At 45.1% G+C, this 23,011-nt stretch overlaps 7 protein-coding genes across 7 annotated transcripts in view; 2 read left to right on the plus strand and 5 right to left on the minus strand.

The window, feature by feature from the left end:
- Nucleotides 1-1,096: 1,096 nt before the first annotated feature.
- LOC131291181 (uncharacterized) lies at nucleotides 1,097-1,692 on the minus strand. The gene is made up of 3 exons (XM_058320371.1): nucleotides 1,622-1,692; nucleotides 1,425-1,536; nucleotides 1,097-1,333 (listed from the first exon to the last, which is right to left on the minus strand). Exons 1-3 carry the CDS (start codon nucleotides 1,690-1,692, stop codon nucleotides 1,097-1,099), a joined length of 420 nt encoding a protein of 139 aa, XP_058176354.1.
- A 7,065-nt stretch (nucleotides 1,693-8,757) lies between these two features.
- On the minus strand, nucleotides 8,758-9,342 carry LOC131291378 (uncharacterized). The gene is made up of 3 exons (XM_058320580.1): nucleotides 9,272-9,342; nucleotides 9,075-9,186; nucleotides 8,758-8,994 (listed from the first exon to the last, which is right to left on the minus strand). Exons 1-3 carry the CDS (start codon nucleotides 9,340-9,342, stop codon nucleotides 8,758-8,760), a joined length of 420 nt encoding a protein of 139 aa, XP_058176563.1.
- A 2,529-nt stretch (nucleotides 9,343-11,871) lies between these two features.
- On the minus strand, nucleotides 11,872-12,459 carry LOC131291380 (uncharacterized). The gene is made up of 3 exons (XM_058320582.1): nucleotides 12,386-12,459; nucleotides 12,189-12,300; nucleotides 11,872-12,108 (listed from the first exon to the last, which is right to left on the minus strand). The coding sequence occupies exons 1-3, from the start codon at nucleotides 12,454-12,456 to the stop codon at nucleotides 11,872-11,874; spliced, it is 420 nt and encodes a 139-aa protein (XP_058176565.1). The 5' UTR covers nucleotides 12,457-12,459.
- A 1,164-nt stretch (nucleotides 12,460-13,623) lies between these two features.
- Nucleotides 13,624-14,551, minus strand: LOC131290845 (cytochrome c oxidase subunit 7A, mitochondrial). The gene is made up of 3 exons (XM_058320029.1): nucleotides 14,420-14,551; nucleotides 14,174-14,290; nucleotides 13,624-14,093 (listed from the first exon to the last, which is right to left on the minus strand). Exons 1-3 carry the CDS (start codon nucleotides 14,429-14,431, stop codon nucleotides 13,950-13,952), a joined length of 273 nt encoding a protein of 90 aa, XP_058176012.1. The 5' UTR covers nucleotides 14,432-14,551; the 3' UTR covers nucleotides 13,624-13,949.
- Nucleotides 14,552-15,137: 586 nt separating this feature from the next.
- Nucleotides 15,138-16,138, plus strand: LOC131290882 (large ribosomal subunit protein mL40-like). Its single transcript, XM_058320067.1, has 3 exons — nucleotides 15,138-15,269; nucleotides 15,323-15,571; nucleotides 15,636-16,138. Exons 1-3 carry the CDS (start codon nucleotides 15,244-15,246, stop codon nucleotides 15,946-15,948), a joined length of 588 nt encoding a protein of 195 aa, XP_058176050.1. The 5' UTR covers nucleotides 15,138-15,243; the 3' UTR covers nucleotides 15,949-16,138.
- Nucleotides 16,139-16,608: 470 nt separating this feature from the next.
- LOC131291182 (glutamine-dependent NAD(+) synthetase) overlaps nucleotides 16,609-23,011 on the plus strand; it is a 43,938-nt gene continuing 37,535 nt past the window's right edge. Inside the window, exons 1-2 of the mRNA XM_058320373.1 lie at nucleotides 16,609-16,739; nucleotides 17,431-17,815. The gene's annotated coding sequence lies outside the window, so the exon portion shown is untranslated. The remainder of the gene's footprint in view (nucleotides 16,740-17,430; nucleotides 17,816-23,011) is intronic.
- The window catches only part of LOC131290362 (cytosolic carboxypeptidase 2-like), a 31,086-nt gene continuing 25,419 nt past the window's right edge, over nucleotides 17,345-23,011 (minus strand). Inside the window, exons 12-16 of the mRNA XM_058319512.1 lie at nucleotides 19,725-19,958; nucleotides 18,699-19,108; nucleotides 18,316-18,504; nucleotides 17,947-18,249; nucleotides 17,345-17,861 (exon numbers count right to left, since the gene is read on the minus strand). Of these exons, the coding sequence (XP_058175495.1) occupies nucleotides 17,345-17,861; nucleotides 17,947-18,249; nucleotides 18,316-18,504; nucleotides 18,699-19,108; nucleotides 19,725-19,958 (1,653 nt within the window). The remainder of the gene's footprint in view (nucleotides 17,862-17,946; nucleotides 18,250-18,315; nucleotides 18,505-18,698; nucleotides 19,109-19,724; nucleotides 19,959-23,011) is intronic.

Genomic DNA, 23,011 nt, shown 5'->3' on the forward strand with positions numbered 1-23,011 from the left:
GAACTGTGTCAGGTATGGTCTGTGCAATTTTTCGAGAAGCATGTACTAGTACAGGTTCAATTGCGGTAACACGATAATTACTAGAATCGATGAGCGAACTGCAAGAACTGATGTTTCTACACTTAGCACAATGATCATTTCGATATGTCAGCATTAAAAAGTCGCATCAATTATGGAATACGTATAAAAATACAGCGTATCTTTCGGATAATATCGTACGTTGCGTATGTGAAGACATCAAGCTCGCATCATATTAACTGAACTTCGCTGTCGCTGTTGAATCCCACTTGTGAATATTCAAGAATATTGGTTGAAACGCAAGAAGCTTCTTATTAGCCAGTACTAGCAACAATTGTCAGCCATTTTGTCTATCAGCTGCCAAACGCGTAAACCAATTGCGCTTTATTTAATGTTGCTTTAGTTTGAATTCGAAGAGAAAGTTTAAAATTTAGATCTTTTGATTTGTTTAGAATTAGAAAACAAGTTTAGAATATCGATTAACAAAATAATCAGAATTACTTATTGTTCACATATATACCCGATCGATACCTAAATCCCTCCCAGACGACTCAATTAGAAATTCGGTCTGTGGATTTTTCGCTCAAATTGAAACTATTAAATCTTTTGAAGTTCTTTGTGTTAGAATGTGATTTTTTTTTATTTTTCATTGAGACTAAGCTTTACTGCAAACGAATGCGAATGCGCCGGTGGGTTAGAATATTGACTAGATTATTGGCTGATTTTCCCCTTCTTCGCCGCGGTGTCGCTAGACGCGCATCCGCCATCCCGGCGGAAGTGACCTCAGCAAGTGACAGCAACCAGGGCGACAGTGGGGAAAGGTTTATCCTGGGTAACGCTATCCAGTAGTGCACTATTCTACATCTTGAATCGCTCGCATTGGCATTGAACTGGCTACCATTGCAAATGTTTCGGGAATTCGTTCCAGTCCTCGTTGGGAGAGAAGTGTGTCTCTATGTCGGAGTGTGTGGAAAAGGCCGTTGCTGGTCGTCGTTGATCGTAGTAGGTTGGGATGAGTTGTAGTCCGTTTGGGAGCGCGAGAATTCTTGCCGGAACCCCGCCGGAATGTGGGACCACCTTACTCGCCACCGTAATAGTCGAACAACTCGAAAAGTGGGTTCGGGTGTCGCCGCGGCATGTAGGGGTCGGAGCGGTGCTGTATGCCGTGCTGTTTCGGCGGATGACACGGCTCGTCGAAGCAGACTCCTTGGGCGGTGCAGCCTCTGCAGCGGCTGTTGCAGCACAGCAGATCGTGGTCGCACTGGCCGTATAGCACTATGTCATACTTCGTGGTCCCGCACAGTTCTCCTGGGCCCTATATAAACAATAATAACCCGATTATTTCACACAGTACTAGTTAGCATTATTCGACATTACATTCTTCACACCCAACCAGGTCAACTTACACGTATGCATTCCTCCATGCCACACGGATCTATGAAAACTCCGTGGGTACACACGCTATGTGGGTTCTTAACCGGCTTCTTTAGCTTGCAACGGATTTCAAATATGTTGGTTCTACAATTTCGTGAAAAGTAAGGTAAGTTAAGTTAAAATGTTAAATGAGGCAATGTTCTACACACAACTCCAATGGGACATGAACGGTTGCGCAAGGCTCCAATAGATGTATCCTATCAGCAGCACTGTTACTAGAAGCACGCTTCCGGAGGACATTTTTGGCTGTACTGTTTTGTTTCGGCTAAAGCTTAGAACCTGGCTCGGTACGGAGTAAACCGTGGGGTTAAAGCACTAGAACTAGGAAGCAACGACGATACGCTTAAATTACACTACTTTAAACACCTACCACTCAAACCATCAATGGTGGTTTATCGAGTGTCTATTTACACCTAAGAACCAAATGGCTCGATTTGTGCTCGATGTGGAGTCCCAACGGTTTGTGTCTGCTGGAAGAATTCGACCAGGTCCTTTTATAGCTCGCCCTTGCCCTCTACCCCCAGAGCCCGAGAAGTGTGTGGCCGGACCCGGGTCTGTTGCTAAGACGGTTCACGGCACCGCCGTACCGGCTGCGATGGGTCAACCTTAGGCATATTCATTAGTTATCAACCCACTAGGATAGGGATAAGGATCAACAGGATAGGGTAGCTGGTGCATTTCCTTGCTGCATAAACCAATAGACACTTTTCTTTTTTCCAGTACCGTCTTCTCGATTGTCTGCAAGATTGGGAAGCAGTCTGGTAGCTCATTAACATCCTCCACTGTTCGTTAGAAGCCTTGAATCCTAAATTCAGTACGTGTGTTGTTGTCTTATTGTGCAAAATATCACGTTGAGAAAAGCAAGTTGATGACATTATTTTACGCTGTTTAAGGATCATTTTATATTCTGACCGTGTTATGTATAAGTTATTCTTATCTATCTTCGTATGATTTGTTTCTTTTTGCCCAAGGAAGGTGTAGAAGTTAATGTTTGTTTGTTTGTACCGCTAATACTCAAAATCGGCTGAGAGCTTTGATACAAGTACACGTATTTTTATGGAAGGTGGACAAGATTACATCAGATCAAACTGCGAAAATTCCTGATCCAATCATGGAGCTTGCTGGCTCTACAAATGAATACAAAGCTTCCTATGTGATTTTCTGTCAAAACGCCAACTTATCATATTCAACACACGTACCAGTGTTGAGTATTTAAGTTTAGTGAAGTCAATCAAATATATTGCAAGTACGTCGCTGGAAGTGATGTGGCAGTTTTTTCCATCAAAGAAGATGTGATAAGACAGTAGCTAATGTTCCGATACGTTGTTGTGCATCCCGCAGTTTATATCTTTTTATTTCAGTTTTCATTTTATTTGAAGAATGGTAAAAAAATGCATCAAGAACTCCGGAGTTATGAGTACAGCAAGCAAAAAAATCACAACTAACAAGATTGACAAGCTTATTTTACTTGCATCAGCGATTCGATTCCAAGATCCTTGATTTATTCACAGCCACTTAGACATTATGGATTGCTTGCATCTTCTGAGAAATGTTAATGCAAAAGCAGGGCAGCTTAGTGCATGGACATCTAAGTGTGTTTACCCAAACGAATACCATCGGTTTGTTTGAGTCATTGCGAACTGTGTCAGGTATGGTCTGTGCAATTTTTCGAGAAGCATGTACTAGTACAGGTTCAATTGCGGTAACACGATAATTACTAGAATCGATGAGCGAACTGCAAGAACTGATGTTTCTACACTTAGCACAATGATCATTTCGATATGTCAGCATTAAAAAGTCGCATCAATTATGTTGAGAGCTAGCAATGAAGGTTGAGCAAGAGAGAATGGAGCACGGGTAGAACACGATCGTGTGTAGCACGAGTGTCACGCGCGTGAGTGACGGACGCCGGCACATATAAAAGCGTCAAGCGCGCAACGAAATAGTTAGTCGCACATATGTAATTAGCCTATGTCGTGTGGTCATTAATAAAAGGTGTTTTCCATTGATTTCAAGTGTCGTTCAATTGCGAATATCACATTCACCCAAATCCCCAACAGGTTATGGGCCCAGGGTTTTTAGTGCAGTGAAGTCTTTTGTTAAAAGTGATACTTCTTTTGTGAAAAGTGATATTGACTAAAAATGGCTGAAAAGGTTGCTATTGAAAAATTGAATGACCAGAATTATGAAATCTGGAAGTACAAGATTCGCCTTCTCTTGATGAGGGAGAAGCTGTTGGAAACAGTTACTAATCCAAAACCAGAGCCAGCAAATGCGGTCTGGACTTCGAACGATGAGAAGGCACAGGCGCTGATTGGATTAGCACTTGAGGATTCCCAGCTGATCCACGTAATGCAGACAAAGTCGGCGAAGGAGATGTGGGATGCCCTAAAAGGCTACCACGAAAGAGCCTCACTTTCCTCAAAAATTCATATAATGCGCCAAATGTTCGCCGCACGCATGTCGGAGGGTGACAACGTAGGAGAACACCTGCAACAACTTGCAACATTGCGGTTGAGACTGTTGGCACTAGGGGAGGAAATAAAGGATCCCTCTTTCGTCGCACTAATGTTATCAAGCCTACCAAAATCCTACGATGGGCTTATAACTGCTCTGGAAAGTCGGCCAGACGAAGATCTGACGGTCGATTTCGTCAAAGGTAAGCTTTTAGACGAAGGGCGAAGACGCACGCAGGATAGTGGACATGATCAAAAGGCACTTGTGTTGAGTGGACCTAACAACAACTACAAAAAGATCTGTCACTACTGCAAAAAGGAAGGGCATTACCGTCGCGACTGCAGAAAATTCCAGCATGACAGGCAAATCCGACCAAAGGCCAACATAGCTGTCGAACCAGCTGAGTCAAAAATCGAGATGTGTCTTGCTGCCGTGGGAACTGGAAAGGTGAGTTCATGGTACCTTGATTCCGGTGCAACCTCCCACATGACAAAAGACGCCTCAATCCTTACAGGATGCAACGGGTCCAGTTCGACCATATTTTTAGCCGACGGAAATCAGATTTCCTCGGCTGGTGTTGGATCGGCGCTGTTTTATGGAGTGAATGATAAAGGTGCGCGTGTGAAAGTGAACCTAACAAATGTTTTACACGTACCAACACTTGCGGGCAATTTACTATCGGTTAGTAAAATCTCGGATTTAGGCCTTAGTGTTTGGTTTGGTAAAACTGAGTGTAAAATTTCAAAAGGTGATGAAGTGTTGTTAGTGGGTAAACGCAAAGGTGACCTATACCACTTGGAACAATTTAGTGATAGCACCTTTAACGTGCTTGAGAACGTGGCCATTAAAACACACCACGGATCTTGTGAGCATGTGTGGCATCGCCGTCTAGGGCACCGTGACCCTAGTGCTATAGCCAAAATAGTGAACAATAATTTGGGAAAAGGCCTGAAGATGGACAAATGTGACATGAAATCCGTATGTATTCCATGTTGTGAAGGAAAAATGAGTCGATACTCTTTTCCAAAAGTTTCCAGTAGCAGATCAAGTGAAGTGGGTGATCTAATCCATAGTGATTTGGCAGGCCCGATGGAAATACCAACTCCAAGTGGCAATCGTTTTTATATAATTTTGGTAGACGATTATAGTCGTTATGCTATGATTTACCTTTTAAAACATAAAAATGATGCTGCCGACAAAATTCGTGATTACTGCCAACTTATGAAAAATCAATTTGGAAAATATCCTAAACGAATTCGGTCTGATGGCGGGGGTGAATATTTGAGCAGTGGTCTAAAGACATTTTTGAACGATAACGGAATCCTGCAAGAAATGTCTGCTCCATACTCACCTCAGCAAAATGGAGTGGCCGAGCGGAAAAATAGGCATCTAAAGGAAATGATGCGGTGCATGTTATCAGATTCAGGACTGCACAAACGATTTTGGGGAGAAGCGATTAGTACCGCGAATTATATACAAAATCGCTGTCCGTCTTCAACAATCAAACGGACCCCGTTCGAACTGTGGCATAAAAAGACACCATCGTATGAACACTTGAAAGTTTTCGGATGTGTCGCGTTTGTGCATATTCCAAAAGAAAAACGGCGTGCTCTGGATGTGAAGGCCGAGAAACTGGTTTTTGTCGGGTACGCGGTGAAACAAAAGGCGTATCGCTTCGTGAACATTAAAACGTGTAAAGTGACAATCAGCAGGGACGCAAAATTTATTGAGTCGAGTGTTGAAAAGCAGGTACCACCATCTACTTCCGAAGCTACAGCGACAGGAGGAGTTTTGACCGTTCCATTAATACACTCCGACGACGATTCGTACATTGTCCAACATTCTAACGATCAATGGGAGGAAAACAATAGTGGAAGCGAAACCGATTCGTCTTTTAAAAGTGTTTCGAGTGAATCTAAACCAGCCAGAACGTCAACACGAACATCGAAGGGAGTTCCCCCTAAAAGACTCATAGAAGAGGCGTTCACCGCAGAGACAGCGTTCATTGAAGAAAAGGAACCGAAAAATGTGAAAGAAGTGTTGAATAGTGCAAACAAAGAAGAGTGGCAAGCGGCAATGTCGGATGAAATGAAGTCACACCTGGACAATGGTACGTGGGAACTAGTAACTCTACCTGAAAAACGGAAGCCTATCGGTTGCCGCTGGGTCTTCAAGTTAAAAAGAAACGCAGCTGGACAGGTAACAAAGTATAAGGCACGTTTGGTAGCACAGGGGTTTTCGCAACAATACGGCGAAGACTACGACGAGGTGTTCGCTCCGGTGACTACACACACAACGCTTCGACTTCTTCTGGCAATGGCAAGTAGAAAAGGAATAAAACTAAAACACTTTGACGTAAAAACAGCTTACTTGAATGGACAACTCGACGAGGAACTTTATATGGTGCAACCACCTGGTTTTGCGGTAGAAGGCAAGGAGAACCTGGTGTGCCGTTTGAGGAGGAGCATATACGGCCTGAAACAATCGGCCAGGTGTTGGAACAAACGGCTCGACGAAGTTCTCCAAAGAATAGGTTTTCTTCAAAGCACGGCGGATCCATGTCTGTACACGAAACTAGCGAATGCAAATCGAGTTTATATTTTAGTGTACGTCGACGATATTTTAGTTGGCTGCGAAAACGAAGATGAAATCACTACAGTTTACAATGAATTGAAGCAGAATTTTGATATTACGAATTTAGGCGATTTGAGTTATTTCCTAGGTTTAGAAATTCATTGTAATACTGGCATATATAGTATCTCATTAGAAAGCTATATCAACAAGGTAACAGACAAATTTAATTTGCGTGATTTGAAAGGGTCCAAGGTCCCAATGGAATCAGGATACATAAAAGAAGAGGATAATAGTGCTATACTTCCTGATGCAACCAAGTATAGAAGCTTAATTGGCGCGTTACTGTATATAGCGATTTGTGCTCGGCCTGACATAGCGGCCAGTACTTCGATTCTGGGACGACGCGTAAGCTCACCAACCGAAAGGGACTGGACTGCAGCAAAGAGAGTAGTACGTTATCTAAAAGAGACCAAAACTTATCGATTGAAATATGATAGTATCCGTGGCAGCGAATTAATTGGTTATTCGGACGCAGATTGGGCTGGCGATATCCAAACTAGAAAGTCTACTACCGGTTTCGTATATATGTTAGCTGGTGCAGCAGTTTCATGGGGTAGTAGAAAGCAGGGAAGCGTCACATTATCATCAATGGAATCCGAATATGTAGCACTTAGTGAAGCGTGCCAAGAATTAGTTTGGATTAGGAGTGTGCTAAACGATCTAGGCGAGACTTGTGCAGGACCGATCAAAATAATGGAAGATAATCAAAGCTGCATTATTTTTGCTAACTCTGAACGAACGAATCGACGCTCGAAACATATTGAGACTAGATCCCATTACGTCAGGCAGTTATGTGAAGAAAATGTTTTAGAGCTTGAGTATTGCCCTACGGAAGACATGATCGCAGATGTTCTTACTAAACCGCTTGGTGTTATCAAACATAGAAAATTTAGTGAATTAATGGGATTGTGTCAACCTTAATTGAGGAGGAGTGTTGAGAGCTAGCAATGAAGGTTGAGCAAGAGAGAATGGAGCACGGGTAGAACACGATCGTGTGTAGCACGAGTGTCACGCGCGTGAGTGACGGACGCCGGCACATATAAAAGCGTCAAGCGCGCAACGAAATAGTTAGTCGCACATATGTAGAGGTGAAAGAAGCCTCCCGGCTCAAAACCTCTATAAATTATTAAATCATCATCATCGCACATATGTAATTAGCCTATGTCGTGTGGTCATTAATAAAAGGTGTTTTCCATTGATTTCAAGTGTCGTTCAATTGCGAATATCACATTCACCCAAATCCCCAACAAATTATGGAATACGTATAAAAATACAGCGTATCTTTCGGATAATATCGTATGTTGCGTATGTGAAGACATCAAGCTCGCATCATATTAACTGAACTTCGCTGTCGCTGTTGAATCCCACTTGTGAATATTCAAGAATATTGGTTGAAACGCAAGAAGCTTCTTATTAGCCAGTACTAGCAACAATTGTCAGCCATTTTGTCTATCAGCTGCCAAACGCGTAAACCAATTGCGCTTTATTTAATGTTGCTTTAGTTTGAATTCGAAGAGAAAGTTTAAAATTTAGATCTTTTGATTTGTTCAGAATTAGAAAACAAGTTTAGAATATCGATTAATAAAATAATCAGAATTACTTATTGTTCACATATATACCCGATCGATACCTAAATCCCTCCCAGACGACTCAATTAGAAATTCGGTCTGTGGATTTTTCGCTCAAATTGAAACTATTAAATCTTTTGAAGTTCTTTGTGTTAGAATGTGATTTTTTTTTATTTTTCATTGAGACTAAGCTTTACTGCAAACGAATGCGAATGCGCCGGTGGGATAGAATATTGACTAGATTATTGGCTGATTTTCCCCTTCTTCGCCGCGGTGTCGCTAGACGCGCTTCCGCCATCCCGGCGGAAGTGACCTCAGCAAGTGACAGCAACCAGGGCAACAGTGGGGAAAGGTTTATCCTGGGTAACGCTATCCAGTAGTGCACTATTCTACATCTTGAATCGCTCGCATTGGCATTGAACTGGCTACCATTACAAATGTTTCGGGAATTCGTTTTTGGGTGAAGCACATAACATAGCTGCTGGCAGAGCATCCGTCTTCGTTGGGAGAGAAGTGTGTCTCTATGTCGGAGTGTGTGGAAAAGGCCGTTGCTGGTCGTCGTTGATCGTAGTAGGTTGGGATGAGTTGTAGTCCGTTTGGGAGCGCGAGAATTCTTGCCGGAACCACGCCGAAATGTGGGACCACCTTACTCGCCACCGTAATAGTCGAACAACTCGAAAAGTGGGTTCGGGTGTCGCCGCGGCATGTAGGGGTCGGAGCGGTGCTGTATGCCGTGCTGTTTCGGCGGATGACACGGCTCGTCGAAGCAGACTCCTTGGGCGGTGCAGCCTCTGCAGCGGTTGTTGCAGCACAGCAGATCGTGGTCGCACTGGCCGTATTTCACTATCTCATACGTCGTGGTCCCGCACAGTTCTCCAGGGCCCTGTGCGCAATCAAGAATAGTTACCCGATTATTATCATTAATCGACATTACATTCTTCACACCCAACCAGGTCAACTTACACGTATGCATTCCTCCATGCCACACGGATCTATGAAAACTCCGTGGGTACACACGCTATGTGGGTTCTTAACCGGCTTCTTTAGCTCGCAACGGATGTCAAATATGTTGGTTCTACAATTTCGTGAAAAGTAAGGTAAGTTAAGTTAGAATGTTAAATGAGGCAATGTGCTATATACAACTCCTATGGGACACTAACGGTTGGGCAAGGCTCCAATAGATGTATCCTATCAGCAGTACTGTTACTAGAAGCACGCTTCCGGAGGACATTTTTGGCTGTACTGTTTTGTTTCGGCTAAAGCTTAGAACCTGGCTCGGTACGGAGTAAACCGTGGGGTTAAAGCACTAGAACTAGGAAGCAACGACGATACGCTTAAATTACACTACTTTAAACACCTACCACTCAAACCATCAATGGTGGTTTATCGAGTGTCTATTTACACCTAAGAACCAAATGGCTCGATTTGTGCTCGATGTGGAGTCCCAACGGTTTGTGTCTGCTGGAAGAATCCGACCAGGTCCTTTTATAGCTCGCCCTTGCCCTCTACCCCCAGAGCCCGAGAAGTGTGTGGCCGGACCCGGGTCTGTTGCTAAGACGGTTCACGGCACCGCCGTACCGGCTGCGATGGGTTAATCTTAGGCATATTCATTAGTTATCAACCCACTAGGATAGGGATAAGGATCAACAGGATAGGGTAGCTGGTACATTTCCTTGCTGCATAAACCAATAGACACTTTTCTTTTTTCCAGTACCGTCTTCTCGATTGTCTGCAGATTGGGAAGCAGTCTGGTAGCTCATTAACATCCTCCACTGTTCGTTAGAAGCCTTGAATCCTAAATTCAGTACGTGTGTGGTTGTCTTATTGTGCAAAATATCACGTTGAGAAAAGCAAGTTGATGACATTATTTTACGCTGTTTAAGGATCATTTTATATTCTGACCGTGTTATGTGTAAGTTATTCTTATCTATCTTCGTATGATTTGTTTTTTGTGCCCAAGGAAGGTATAGAAGTTAATGTTTGTTGGTTTGTAACGCTAATACTCAATATCGGCTGAGAGCTTTGATACACGTACACGTATTTTTATGGAAGGTGGACAAGATTACATCAGATCAAACTGCGAAAATTCCTGATCCAATCATGGAGCTTGCGGACTCTACAAATGAATACAAAGCTTCCCATGTGATTTTCTGTCAAAACGCCAACTTATCATATTCAACACACATACCAGTGTTGAGTATTTAAGTTTAGTGAAGTCAATCAAATATATTGCAAGTACGTCGCTGGAAGTGATGTGGCAGTTTTTTCCATCAAAGAAGATGTGATAAGACAGTAGCAAATGTTCCGATACGTTGTTGTGCATCCCGCAGTTTATATCTTTTTATTTCAGTTTTCATTTTATTTGAAGAATGGTAAAAAAATGCATCAAGAACTCCGGAGTTATGAGTACAGCAAGCAAAAAAATCACAACTAACAAGATTGACAAGCTTATTTTACTTGCATCAGCGATTCGATTCCAAGATCCTTGATTTATTCACAGCCACTTAGACATTATGGATTGCTTGCATCTTCTGAGAAATGTTAATGCAAAAGCAGGGCAGCTTAGTGCATGGACATCTAAGTGTGTTTACCCAAACGAATACCATCGGTTTGTTTGAGTCATTGCGAACTGTGTCAGGTATGGTCTGTGCAATTTTTCGAGAAGCATGTACTAGTACAGGTTCAATTGCGGTAACACGATAATTACTAGAATCGATGAGCGAACTGCAAGAACTGATGTTTCTACACTTAGCACAATGATCATTTCGATATGTCAGCATTAAAAAGTCGCATCAATTATGGAATACGTATAAAAATACAGCGTATCTTTCGGATAATATCGTATGTTGCGTATGTGAAGACATCAAGCTCGCATCATATTAACTGAACTTCGCTGTCGCTGTTGAATCCCACTTGTGAATATTCAAGAATATTGGTTGAAACGCAAGAAGCTTCTTATTAGCCAGTACTAGCAACAATTGTCAGCCATTTTGTCTATCAGCTGCCAAACGCGTAAACCAATTGCGCTTTATTTAATGTTGCTTTAGTTTGAATTCGAAGAGAAAGTTTAAAATTTAGATCTTTTGATTTGTTTAGAATTAGAGAACAAGTTTAGAATATCGATTAATAAAATAATCAGAATTACTTATTGTTCACATATATACCCGATCGATACCTAAATCCCTCCCAGACGACTCAATTAGAAATTCGGTCTGTGGATTTTTCGCTCAAATTGAAACTATTAAATCTTTTGAAGTTCTTTGTGTTAGAATGTGATTTTTTTTTTATTTTTCATTGAGACTAAGCTTTACTGCAAACGAATGCGAATGCGCCGGTGGGATAGAATATTGACTAGATTATTGGCTGATTTTCCCCTTCTTCGCCGCGGTGTCGCTAGACGCGCTTCCGCCATCCCGGCGGAAGTGACCTCAGCAAGTGACAGCAACCAGGGCGACAGTGGGGAAAGGTTTATCCTGGGTAACGCTATCCAGTAGTGCACTATTCTACATCTTGAATCGCTCGCATTGGCATTGAACTGGCTACCATTGCAAATGTTTCGGGAACTCGTTTTCGGGTGAAGCACATAACATAGCTGCTGGCAGAGCATCCGTCTTCGTTGGGAGAGAAGTGTGTCTCTATGTCGGAGTGTGTGGAAAAGGCCGTTGCTGGTCGTCGTTGATCGAAGTAGGTTGGGATGAGTTGCAGTCCATTTGGGAGCGCGAGAATTCTTGCCGGAACCACGCCGAAATGTGGGACCACCTTACTCGCCACCGTAATAGTCGAACAACTCGAAAAGTGGGTTCGGGTGTCGCCGCGGCATGTAGGGGTCGGAGCGGTGCTGTATGCCGTGCTGTTTCGGCGGATGACACGGCTCGTCGAAGCAGACTCCTTGGGCGGTGCAGCCTCTGCAGCGGTTGTTGCAGCACAGCAGATCGTGGTCGCACTGGCCGTATTTCACTATCTCATACGTCGTGGTCCCGCACAGTTCTCCAGGGCCCTGTGCGCAATCAAGAATAGTTACCCGATTATTATCATTAATCGACATTACATTCTTCACACCCAACCAGGTCAACTTACACGTATGCATTCCTCCATGCCACACGGATCTATGAAAACTCCGTGGGTACACACGCTATGTGGGTTCTTAACCGGCTTCTTTAGCTTGCAACGGATTTCAAATATGTTGGTTCTACAATTTCGTGAAAAGTAAGGTAAGTTAAGTTAAAATGTTAAATGAGGCAATGTTCTACACACAACTCCAATGGGACACTAACGGTTGCGCAAGGCTCCAATAGATGTATCCTATCAGCAGCACTGTTACTAGAAGCACGCTTCCGGAGGACATTTTTGGCTGTACTGTTTTGTTTCGGCTAAAGCTTAGAACCTGGCTCGGTACGGAGTAAACCGTGGGGTTAAAGCACTAGAACTAGGAAGCAACGACGATACGCTTAAATTACACTACTTTAAACACCTACCACTCAAACCATCAATGGTGGTTTATCGAGTGTCTATTTACACCTAAGAACCAAATGGCTCGATTTGTGCTCGATGCGGAGCCCCAACGGTTTGTGTCTGCTGGAAGAATTCGACCAGGTCCTTTTATAGCTCGCCCTTGCCCTCTACCCCCAGAGCCCGAGAAGTGTGTGGCCGGACCCGGGTCTGTTGCTAAGACGGTTCACGGCACCCCCGTACCGGCTGCGATGGGTCAACCTTAGGCATATTCATTAGTTATCAACCCACCAGGAACCAACAGGCTAGGGTAGCTGGCGCATGTCCTTGCTGCATAAACCAATAGGCACTTTTCTTTTTTCCTACCAGTACCGTCTTCTCGATTGTCTGCAAGATTGGGAAGCAGTCTGGTAGCTCATTAACATCCTCCACTGTCCGTTAGAAGCCTTCGTTCGGATGTGCGTTAATTGAACTGACAGTGCGGTCTGGTCACGCGGAATGTGCAAGGAATCTGCAAGGGTCCGTTTGTTTTTCTTTTTATTTCAACACATCAACCACTGGTGCACGGGAGGGGGCGGAATTAATGTTATTTTAATCGCTCGGTTTACATGAAATGCATGAATTATTATCATCATCCATCAGGGCGAAATGAAACGGTGCATATTTTACCGTTAGTGCGATAGCTCAAATCAGTGAAATAGGTTTACGGCTGGAAAGTGTCGCTTAGTTCGAACCAATTTTTAATTGACTTTTCCTTCCTATCTACTCTATGATAGGTAAAGAATTTTGGAAGAGATTTTCTTTCGTTAAAAATTTGTTAAATCTCAAATCATCAGTCATAATTTATTGAACTCCAGCGTGGGAGTCAAACTAAATGTTTTATCAATTTAAAGCTGCTCAATCAAACCGTGTAACATGCATCTCACTGTGATTGTGTGCATCGTTATGTAAGGAGTGCAATTTATCTTCAATAGCGGCGATTTTATTCTACCCCAGGTAATATGGCGTGTAGAAACATTTTTCGAATGCATAGGTAAGCCTTGCGATGGGTACTGCTATCAGCTATCGTTCAAAACACATATTTATTTGCTGATAAATGCGATTATAAATGTGTACCATCGTACATAATGGAATCGTTCGTTCACTTTTGCATCCCGTATCGATCGCGACAAGCACAACTGGAAACATTCATGATGAAGTTGCTGCAAAGGGGCTGGGAGATGTACACTAATGCCAAACACATTTCTAGCAAATTTCGGCACATAAATACCGTTTTGACCACAAATTTTGAACTACAACGACGCTCACTCATTCGTGGCGGATTGGATTGCTCGTCCAGCGCCAACGTACTAAGCATAGCATCGTTTCTCGTGTTATTAGTAAAATACTCTATTCGTCCTTCTTGGGGTAGCTCAGTTCGTAGAAAAGCTTTCCGATTCCGGCCAATCCAACGAGACTCAGCGCCATGGTCACACCGAACAGCGCGTTATCCATTGGGCCTCCCTTCAGGAACACGGGCTTGCCATCGGGTTTCTGTAAGCAAACCAATCGAAACCCGATCAGACCCAACTCACATCTCACCCCCCTCCCGGGCCGTTTGTTAGGTTACGTACCTGGAATTTCTCCTGGATGTGTTTCAGCTGCTTGTAGCCTTCGGCCACCTCGCCGGACGAGGCAGGAGCGGTACGGGAGAACTGGCGGCTGTTCTGCAGCACCAAGCGGGCAACGTTCTGTCGGAATCAAGGGTTAAATTACGTAATTGAGAAAAACTCTATTTTTCGGACACTCAAAAACTGGAGGTCCACTAGCTGAAGAACTGTATTTGCCCAAGAATCTGGCAAGCCACAAACGATACTTACTTGGTAGCTCATGGTTGATGGTCGGAGCAGGGAAATTGATCGCAGAAATAGTCCCGAGATTGCGTCGAATTTGCCACTCGCAGTATGGTGTGCTGATGGAAATGGAGTTATGAAAAATTAAAGGGAATGACGTTTATTTTGGCATTAAGGTCAGGTCAGGTGAGGTTGAAACCGTTATGTCAAAAATATGACGCGGATGCATGGCATAATTGGTTTACATATTTTCTGGAAAAGATACATCAAACGTTAAAGAAACCAATAAATAATCATAAAAAATAGTGAAAACAATATGCCATTCCCATTTTTAGGGGATAACTCAAGAGAAAAAAAAATGTAGTAGGCGCGAATACTTTGGTATAACCAAGGCTACGAAGTGCAGCAGGTAACATAATTTAATAATGTATATGCTCATTCCATTCCAAATTTCTTAGAAAATTAGTTTGATTACTGTATCAAAATTGGCAAAAATATAATTAAATGAAGCTATATATCTCCGTTTTAGCAATATTCTGCTAATGCTGCTGTATAAATAAATTAACAAACGTTCAATCTTCCTAGGACGAAAAACCTCTTGTACCTTCAAACGGAAGTCTAGACTTAGTTCTGAGCAATTATCTAAGTAATCATGGAAAATACCTCATATAATGTGAAGACGCAGAAAGTGGTTGAATAACAAGTGTTATGACTACACCTTCCTTTTGATTTGCGGCATGTATAGCATGTTGTCATGTTTGTTATGAAACGCTTTTCTTGTACCGCATGCGTTGAGGAGTGAAGGATCTGTTTATTTGTATTTTATATGGTTCAGCAGTTTACTTGAAACTATGTGGATCATTCCTATTTTAAGCCGGTAAGTAAACCTTCTGTTGTACTTGGACAACTCTAAGCGAGGCTTCGTTGCAGATTTTCATCACAGCTGGGCCGTACCAGGGCGTTACACACCAGTAGCGGGCTCCTCTTTCGGTGTACACCGACCCTCTGTGCAGAACCATTGAAAAAGAAGAAAAAACTCGATCCACAGATTATCAAACAGCGGGAAGAGCGCAGAAGAAAACGGCTGGAAAAACAAATAAGACGGTTGGAAAAGAATGCTCGTCAGCTGAAACCAATTGAGGAGCTGGAAACTCCGATGGAACTTATCGATGAGCAGGGGTAAGAACGATGCTGCTGATTGCTGGACTCGCTGAACGTTGCATTCGCATACATTATTCCATAGGAAACGAAGGCGTGCCTCGTCTAAGCTATCGCCCGAGCTTATCGAGACACGTGCATTGCTGGAGAAGCAATGGGCCAAGTTCAAGATGCAGGAGAAACTAGCTGACTATCAGCTGTTCGACCGAATTGTGACCGCTCAGACGAAGGCATTGAACGAATTGAAGCTCGAGTCCGAGGATTTGTATCAGCAAGCCATTCAGCCTGACTCAGCGTTGGTCCCATTTGGTGCGGAGGGACCGGTGGCAACACCTCCAATCAAAAACTACGAGCAACCGGATGGCGAATACATTGATGTGTCGAAAAAATGGGAGTAATACTGACCGTATGAAACCCAACCTAGTTCGTACCACCAGCGAAGAAAGGAACACACCGATTGTAGATTTTGTTAGATTTTAGTATCCAGTCAAACTATTTTTATCGTAAATCATGTTGAACTGTCATGCCCATCCCACATAGATCCAATTCGACAGTAGTTGATTAAAAGTAAGAATGAAAGTGTTAGAAATAGCGATATTCGTATACGTTCGCATTTGCTTTATAAATTACACATAGGGAACAAATGCGGCCTTCATCAACATGAACCTGATTGACGCAAAAACGGCGACTTCTTTCGAACTTTTAAACCTGTTAATGGGTGTTGCACATGCATATTGAAAGAAAAAGTGGATTTCAGAAGATGGTACTGCTTTTTCAAAGTAAAGCAAAATGCGGATCGGTTGATTTAAATTTTAAAACACCACTCGACTGCTCGAAACCTTGCTCGATTTCTGCTTTGTTTTTCCCTTCCTCCGGCTGCTCGATTCGAGCGCGACCAAAACAAGACGTTCGCGAGAAAAGTCATCTGACAGACGAACCGACGGTATTGTTTTGCGCACCGTCGCTGCCGGACAAGTTTTAAGATTTTTTTTCGTTAATTTCCACCTCTCCTGACAGTGAAAAATTAAAATATGAATAGTGTAGGTCGGCCGATCAGAGTGTAGGACGCGTGAACAGCAGTACACCGATTACATGTCGGCAGTGTTCGAATTGGTTCGATTAGCACGCGTGCATCCTCGTCCGTGCCAATCCTGATGTTCCTGTTGCTCCTGAACACTTGTCGTTAGTGGTAAGTTTTACGTAATTTAAACACACTTTCTCTGGCTCTCTCCCTGGTCTCTTTCGTTGTCTCCCCATTTCAGCGCAGGGAAAGTAGACGGGAATCTCGGTTACACCAACATGTGGTGTATTTACAAACAGCAATCGGGATAAAATGAAAACGCTTGCCACACGTTCGAAGGACATATTCAGCTCTCGATGAACGAGATTGTTCGTGTTTGGTGCCCCAAGCCACTACGTTTACCGTTTCTGTTTTATTTCTATATATCAATTGAGTTTGCTTATCTGCCGCCTGCTCAGTATACAAAACGTTCGAGCGTTTGCCACTACGTTGGTTGCCACTATTAAATGCATCTATCAATATCTTCCGGCTGCTATCAACCAGCACTTTGGTGCCGTATTCAAGGTGTGGATGTATATGTGGGTGTTTATGTTTTTTTTTGTTTGTTATGTGTGAATATGAGTCCTTGGTGCTACGCTGAGCAGCGGCGCAGCGCGGGAGTCCCTCGCTCTTGAGTGTCTTCTAAACAACAACATTCAACTGGACCCTACGGTACGCTCCGGTGCTCGTGCATTTCCGGTTAGAACCCCTGGGAGGAATGTCCACCCCTCCATTCAGCACGGCAGCTTGGCCGACTTGTCCTTGGGCGTGCGCTTCTTCTTGTGTTTCTTACCGGTGACTACCTTTACGTTTCTTTCAGATTCCGTCTCGGAGCAGAGTGTCGTTAGCTGAATATCGATACTGGTAGTGGGCAGCTTGATTGGTGAGGCAGTGCTTTTGGCGCGTGCGGCCAACGATTTGCGCATCTTCGGTAGCGGCTGCGCGGCGGTGACCACAATCCCGCCCGTCTTGAACTTGCTCGGGTGCTTCACCACGGGTGACGGGGCAGCCGAGTTTGCCGAGGGCCCGTGGGTGCCCGTGCCGTTGACGCCATTCGGCGTGCCGTTAGCGTTGGTGATCCCGCCGGTCGACAGGGCGGTCGTGGACGGAACGCTAAGCAACGCCTTCCGCGGCGAGCCGATCGTCGAGAGCGAGCTGGTGGCCAGCAGCCGCCGAGACTGACCGACGCGCGCGCTCCGTGACAGGTGAGTGATGATTTCCGCCTTCTCCACTATCTTGCTAAGCGTGGAACTGCGCATGGGGGGATGAGAAATGAGGGAAAAACTTGAGACTTCTCCAAGGACAATACTACCGCGCAAAGGAAGGATTATCGTACCGTGTTTTCCGCTTGACGCGCGATGAAATACCACCGCTCTCGGAACTGTCCACCGCCTGCTTCTTCTCCCCGATGGTGCCGGACGTGTAGCGCTGCTTGGCGGCAGCCGCCGCGGCCGCCGCTGCTGCGAACTGCTCCGACCCTACCGTGATCTTCACCCGGACGCTTCGGTTCTCCTTGTCCTTGTTCGAACCAAGCGCATGCGAATGGTGGTGGTGGTGTTTCGCCAGGGAGCTCTTGTGGTGCTTTTCTTTCAGGCTGCGCTTTTCGTCCTTCCACGCCGCTAGCTTTTGCGAACAGGCCCTGCGTGATAGGAACATGTAAAATAGGTGCCATTCTGCCAACGACCCCCCGTCAGCTCTAGCTTACGTGAGAAGGGCTTCATTGTCGTAGTGCGTCGACTTGACCAGTGTGGGCGGTGCGCCCCAGGAAATCGGCCGCGGGTTGTAGCAATCGTTCACGTACCCGTCCGAGTGCGTCCCCATCCAGATGGATCGTTTAAGCGAGAATCGTACCTGATAGTTGTCCGGGCTGGAGGATTTCATTGCATCGATCGTCCTGTCGTTGGAAAGTCGAGAGAGGGTCGAGTTTAAATGGATCAAATCGATTAATGGCGAAGGGTTACATTAAAATACTTTCTTCTAGTTATGATAATTAGATGGGTTTTTCAAAAAATAATTGTGCATAATTCACACTTTCGTGACAGACTTCTTATTTTAGGTGTAAAACCATTAACGCGCACGTAAACCTACCTTTCGCTGCCGCTCGAGCGTTGCCACACGCGCTCCTTGCCGAGGACGGGTGGGAACTCCTTGATGATGCTCATCACCATCTTGCTCTGCTCGTCCTCGTCCTCCGACTGGTACCGGTTGGCCGCGGATCGCACGATCAGCTCCGGCGGCATGAGGTACTGCGTCTCGCACCCGAGCAGCGTCAGCTTGCGGATGTTGTCCGTCTTGCGCGGCCGATTGCGCCGCCGGAACGTGCGCTTGATCGTGTTCTCGGTATCGGAGACGGCCGCCGGCGGCAGCAGCTCGTCCTCGGACGTGTACTCGAAGAAGTCGCTCGCCGGCTCGGTGGTCGGAATGTCCAGCACGATGCGCTGCACGCTGTGCGACTTGCGCCGGTAAGCCGGGCGCACCTGCGCCATCTGCTTCTTGTTCTGCCGGGAAAGCGAAAGCAACAGAGACCAGGGTCGCTCTGTAAGGCGGGTGTTTTTGGAAAGTGAAATCAGCGTGAAGCGATGCTGTGAGACCGGCTACCGACAATTTTTCGGGAGTGGTTTCAAGTTTCCCTCAGTAAAAGATTGGAAACCATCTTCTGAGTAACCACTTCTCTAATAGATTGATAACTTTAATCATAGACCCTTCTGATGTTGAATTCACGGATAGCATTATTACTATCGTGAGGGCGACATCAATCAAATAAGTGTTTATATTTTGATAAGTCATGCAAACCAGTCTCACCACTCACTGCTTCATGACGTTATGTCTTACTAGTCTCTTGGTTCTACTTGCAAGTCCACTGTACAAAGGAATATACACACATACACACATGTTCGGGAGGATTGTTTGTACAAATAATTTTACATAGCAGCATCCTGCAGATGTTTCGCTTATCAATTCCTCATCTGATTGTTGAAGTGAATGACTTATTCAATACTTTATCGGGTCACATTTATCTTTAAACAGCGTTGGTTTTTTTCGAGATTGTGCAACCTTTCAAAGTTCGCCCAAGACAGGGAAAACTTTGTCGTTGAAGCTGTGGAGGACAATTACCTTCTTGTTACCCTTGAGCTTCTGGGGCAGGACCGGCGACGATGGGGGCACTTTGAGCGTCGAGCAGCACGGGCCCTCGAGCTCCGCCATGCTGTCCTTGCCCTCGTCCTCCGAGCTGCTGCTGCTCGTGTCGCCCTCGTCGCTCGAGTAGTCCGACAGCGGTATGTTGAGCGGTTCCTCCGCGCTCGAGCCTTCCTTCGAGAGGCGCGTCAGTATTTTCATGCGCAGCTTTTCCTGGTTTCCACGGTGTGTGTGTGGGTGGGTGTTTCGGTTGCATTGAAGGAATAGTTCGAGAAGGAGGGGTTCGCTTGATGTAGTTCCCTAGATCTCTGGTTTGATTGAGGGCTTATTTCTTCTACTAAGATAAATCGACAACACTACAGCCTCTTGCCCCAAAGTCCTACGAGGCATGATGTGCCTTGGGAAAAGTTCTCTGAAGGTTTCCCGGGTTCACGGGTGGGTTTTAAGGGAAGTATCGGTTACCATAAGGTGATAAGGGGGGAACACAGTCCAAACTACGGCAAGCAAACCAACAAGTAAACAAACGCAAAGAAAAGTTCTACCAGGGGGTGTACTGTGAATCAAATAATATGTGTTTTAATCTATAATAAACAGAAACAGCTCGCGAGCTACGACGGATACAGATTGCACTAGAGTATAAAAAGAAAACAAAACAATGCGACCGGCCACCTCAGATAGAGCGCTCGTTCGCCCGTCCCTCCGCCACTCGCCGGTCGCCGACGGTGGTTGCCACTTGCCGCCCGTCCCCGACCTCCTCGTCGGCCGGAGGTTTGCGCGGCACCGTACGCTTTCGCACCACCAGTACCACCTTTCGCCGGCGCACCTGCCCCCCCTTGTCGCTGGTCGGCGTTTCGTTGGCGACCGGTGGCTTGCGGGTGGTGGCAACCTTCCGCTTCGCGGCCGCTTTCGCCTGCTCCCGCCGGAGCGCCTCCTGCTCTTCGGGCGTGCGGGGCACCGGTATGCGCAGGAAGTGCTGAAACCGCCGCTCGATCGCCTCGTCGCACGGTGGACCCACTTCCGGATGGTAGAGGTTCAGCACGAACCAGAGACACTGGCGTACCTTGCGCCGATACGCTCGCTGAAGAGGAAGAGGGTTGTCGTGGGGGAGGGTTGAAGCGTGTAGCAGGTGATTTGGCAGGGACAGTAAGGCGTGTGCGTGTGTGCATTAGTGTAGGCGCGCGCCGATCACGCATTGCATATATGGTATAAGCATAACATTAAAATAGCATTAGTATAAGCGTAGGCGACAAGGCTCCATCTTTTTTTTTCGCCGGAAAACGACAACACTGCGACTGGACGCGCACCGGACACGCACAACACTCGTAGGACGAAGCACCAACATGGATCAATATAGGCGTGGCCGTGTAGTAGTAGGTGTATCGTTGTATGGTGTGCCGCCACGGGTTGCCTTCCACTTCCGGTTGTAGTTCTTATGTCTTGTCCCTATGCTTGAGCTTGATATCGAATCCTTTTCGTTTTAGACATAAAAGAGGATACCATCACCAACACACAAACTCACACATACACACAGGCGATGTTCTGATGCTCGATAGAATTGTGTGTGTGTGTGTGTCACGGCCAGAACCAGTTGCGCCAGTTGAAGAGGAACGGTTTCTCCGGCTTCTGGCGCAGCGGGTAGTAGGTGTAGACCCGCCCGACGCTCGCCTTCCGCCGTCGATCCACCCGCTCCCGCTCCTCCTCCAGCCGCTCCGCCCGTTGCGCCTCCATCTCATCCGCCGTCCGGGGCACGGGGATGCGCGTGAACTGGCGCAGCTTGAGCGCGATCGCCGCCTCCGACGGTGGGCTGCCGTCCGGGTTGTGCAGGTTCAGCATGTACCACAGATACTTGCGAACCAGCTGCCGGTAGCCGCTCTGAATTCGGGCGGATTTCGTGGTTCGTGGTACCAAGGGTGTCATTATGGAGCACAAGGGTTCGCAAGGAGGGTGTGTGTGTATCGGTTGCACAGATAGGGACGCACAGTTTTCGATTGTGAAAGTACAAACGGACGCAATAAGTGTCATGTAGGCGAGCAAACGGTACGAACGTTTACGGGACAAATAATAACACTGTTGGTTGTATTAAAGGACTGTTCGCGGGGCCAATTCATCCGTATCAAACTGTGCTTTGCCCGTAATAACAAGCTGATTCCCCTGGAGCACGTTAGCCTTAATAAGAGTAACTTTGGTGAAAAGCTGTTTTTCATCTGTAAAACGTTGCGTGATTGTTTTGAATACGCCTTCATTGTATTTTAAGGAAAATAATTCTTTAGAATTGACATTTAAGATGTTGCTTTATGTTCACCAGCCTTATATTTGTATAGTTTTTCTTAAAACAGTTTTAGAGAGTTATATTTCACGTAGTTTAAGCAAATCAATGTTTTAATGAACTTACTGGTCAAATGTTAAAATACAATACCCTTAGCATAGCAGCACATCTGTTTTGGCTGAAACTTATTAACTTTTTCTTGACATACTTGAATAGAAGTTGTAAACTTAATTGATACCGGTGTAAGTAAAACTTGTTCAGCTAAAAGTGTACACCTTTAATGAACAGTTGATTCTAAGATTTAAAATACAGCTTCGTCATTATACATCGGCTGAACCGTGAAAGGGCCCGGTGAAATTGTGTTTGCACTCGGTTCTTTATGCCTCGTGTAATAAACTAAAAATCTTGAAACATAACTCACAAGCACTATTACAAGATAACTATATTAAAACAAAGCTTTTGATCGCAGAACAACTTCGAAAATGATAATTTTAAAGATTTGTTTCCCTTAAAATACAACAACGGCTCTTATAAAACAACCCCGAAACATTTGAGAGGTGAAAACAGAGAGTCGCGGGGGCAAGTAACTAGTTATTGCGGGTAAAGAACTGCTTAATGCTTGGACGAATTTGTCCAGAAAACAGTGTAAGATGCGGACGAATAAGAATGTGACAATACGAAGACAACGGGAAGAGGTTAGGGACCATTTACTAATGCATCTACTACTACTCGAGCTTCATACAGTTGGTCTATGGTAGGGTGTGCAACAACTTCCGGAAGCCTCAACACGAAGGCTGCGTGTGCAGCAAAAAAAAAAACAACTGACGTACATAGTGTTAGATGAAGTTAATGAAACGGTTAGGAACGGTTCCCTGGCCGGCCAGCGTCCTTTCCCTTTGGTGCGGTGAAAGCGGTAGTAGTCGCGTGTTTTTTTAAGGTGCAAGTGGCGGTGGCGTAGTAATTGTATTATTTGTGTTATGAGTGCGATTTGTGTTGGTGT

Source organism: Anopheles ziemanni, chromosome X, assembly GCF_943734765.1.
Source record: "Anopheles ziemanni chromosome X, idAnoZiCoDA_A2_x.2, whole genome shotgun sequence".
Taxonomy (NCBI): Eukaryota; Metazoa; Arthropoda; class Insecta; order Diptera; family Culicidae; genus Anopheles; species Anopheles ziemanni.

Excerpts from the sequence above, each read along its gene's own strand:
- LOC131291181 (XM_058320371.1), bottom strand. The coding sequence starts at position 1,692 with ATGTCCTCCGGAAGCGTGCTTCTAGTAACAGTGCTGCTGATAGGATAC. Across the intron at positions 1,537-1,621 it reads TATTGGAGCCTTGCGCAACC|AACCAACATATTTGAAATCC; the intron begins GTTCATGTCCCA and ends ACGAAATTGTAG. Across the intron at positions 1,334-1,424 it reads GCATGGAGGAATGCATACGT|GGCCCAGGAGAACTGTGCGG; the intron begins GTAAGTTGACCT and ends TTGTTTATATAG.
- LOC131291378 (XM_058320580.1), bottom strand. The coding sequence starts at position 9,342 with ATGTCCTCCGGAAGCGTGCTTCTAGTAACAGTACTGCTGATAGGATAC. Across the intron at positions 9,187-9,271 it reads TATTGGAGCCTTGCCCAACC|AACCAACATATTTGACATCC; the intron begins GTTAGTGTCCCA and ends ACGAAATTGTAG. Across the intron at positions 8,995-9,074 it reads GCATGGAGGAATGCATACGT|GGCCCTGGAGAACTGTGCGG; the intron begins GTAAGTTGACCT and ends GATTGCGCACAG.
- LOC131291380 (XM_058320582.1), bottom strand. The coding sequence starts at position 12,456 with ATGTCCTCCGGAAGCGTGCTTCTAGTAACAGTGCTGCTGATAGGATAC. Across the intron at positions 12,301-12,385 it reads TATTGGAGCCTTGCGCAACC|AACCAACATATTTGAAATCC; the intron begins GTTAGTGTCCCA and ends ACGAAATTGTAG. Across the intron at positions 12,109-12,188 it reads GCATGGAGGAATGCATACGT|GGCCCTGGAGAACTGTGCGG; the intron begins GTAAGTTGACCT and ends GATTGCGCACAG.
- LOC131290845 (XM_058320029.1), bottom strand. Across the intron at positions 14,094-14,173 it reads ACATCCAGGAGAAATTCCAG|AAACCCGATGGCAAGCCCGT; the intron begins GTACGTAACCTA and ends GTTTGCTTACAG.
- LOC131290882 (XM_058320067.1), top strand. The coding sequence starts at position 15,244 with ATGTGGATCATTCCTATTTTAAGCCG. Across the intron at positions 15,270-15,322 it reads ATCATTCCTATTTTAAGCCG|ATTTTCATCACAGCTGGGCC; the intron begins GTAAGTAAACCT and ends GCTTCGTTGCAG. Across the intron at positions 15,572-15,635 it reads GAACTTATCGATGAGCAGGG|GAAACGAAGGCGTGCCTCGT; the intron begins GTAAGAACGATG and ends ATTATTCCATAG.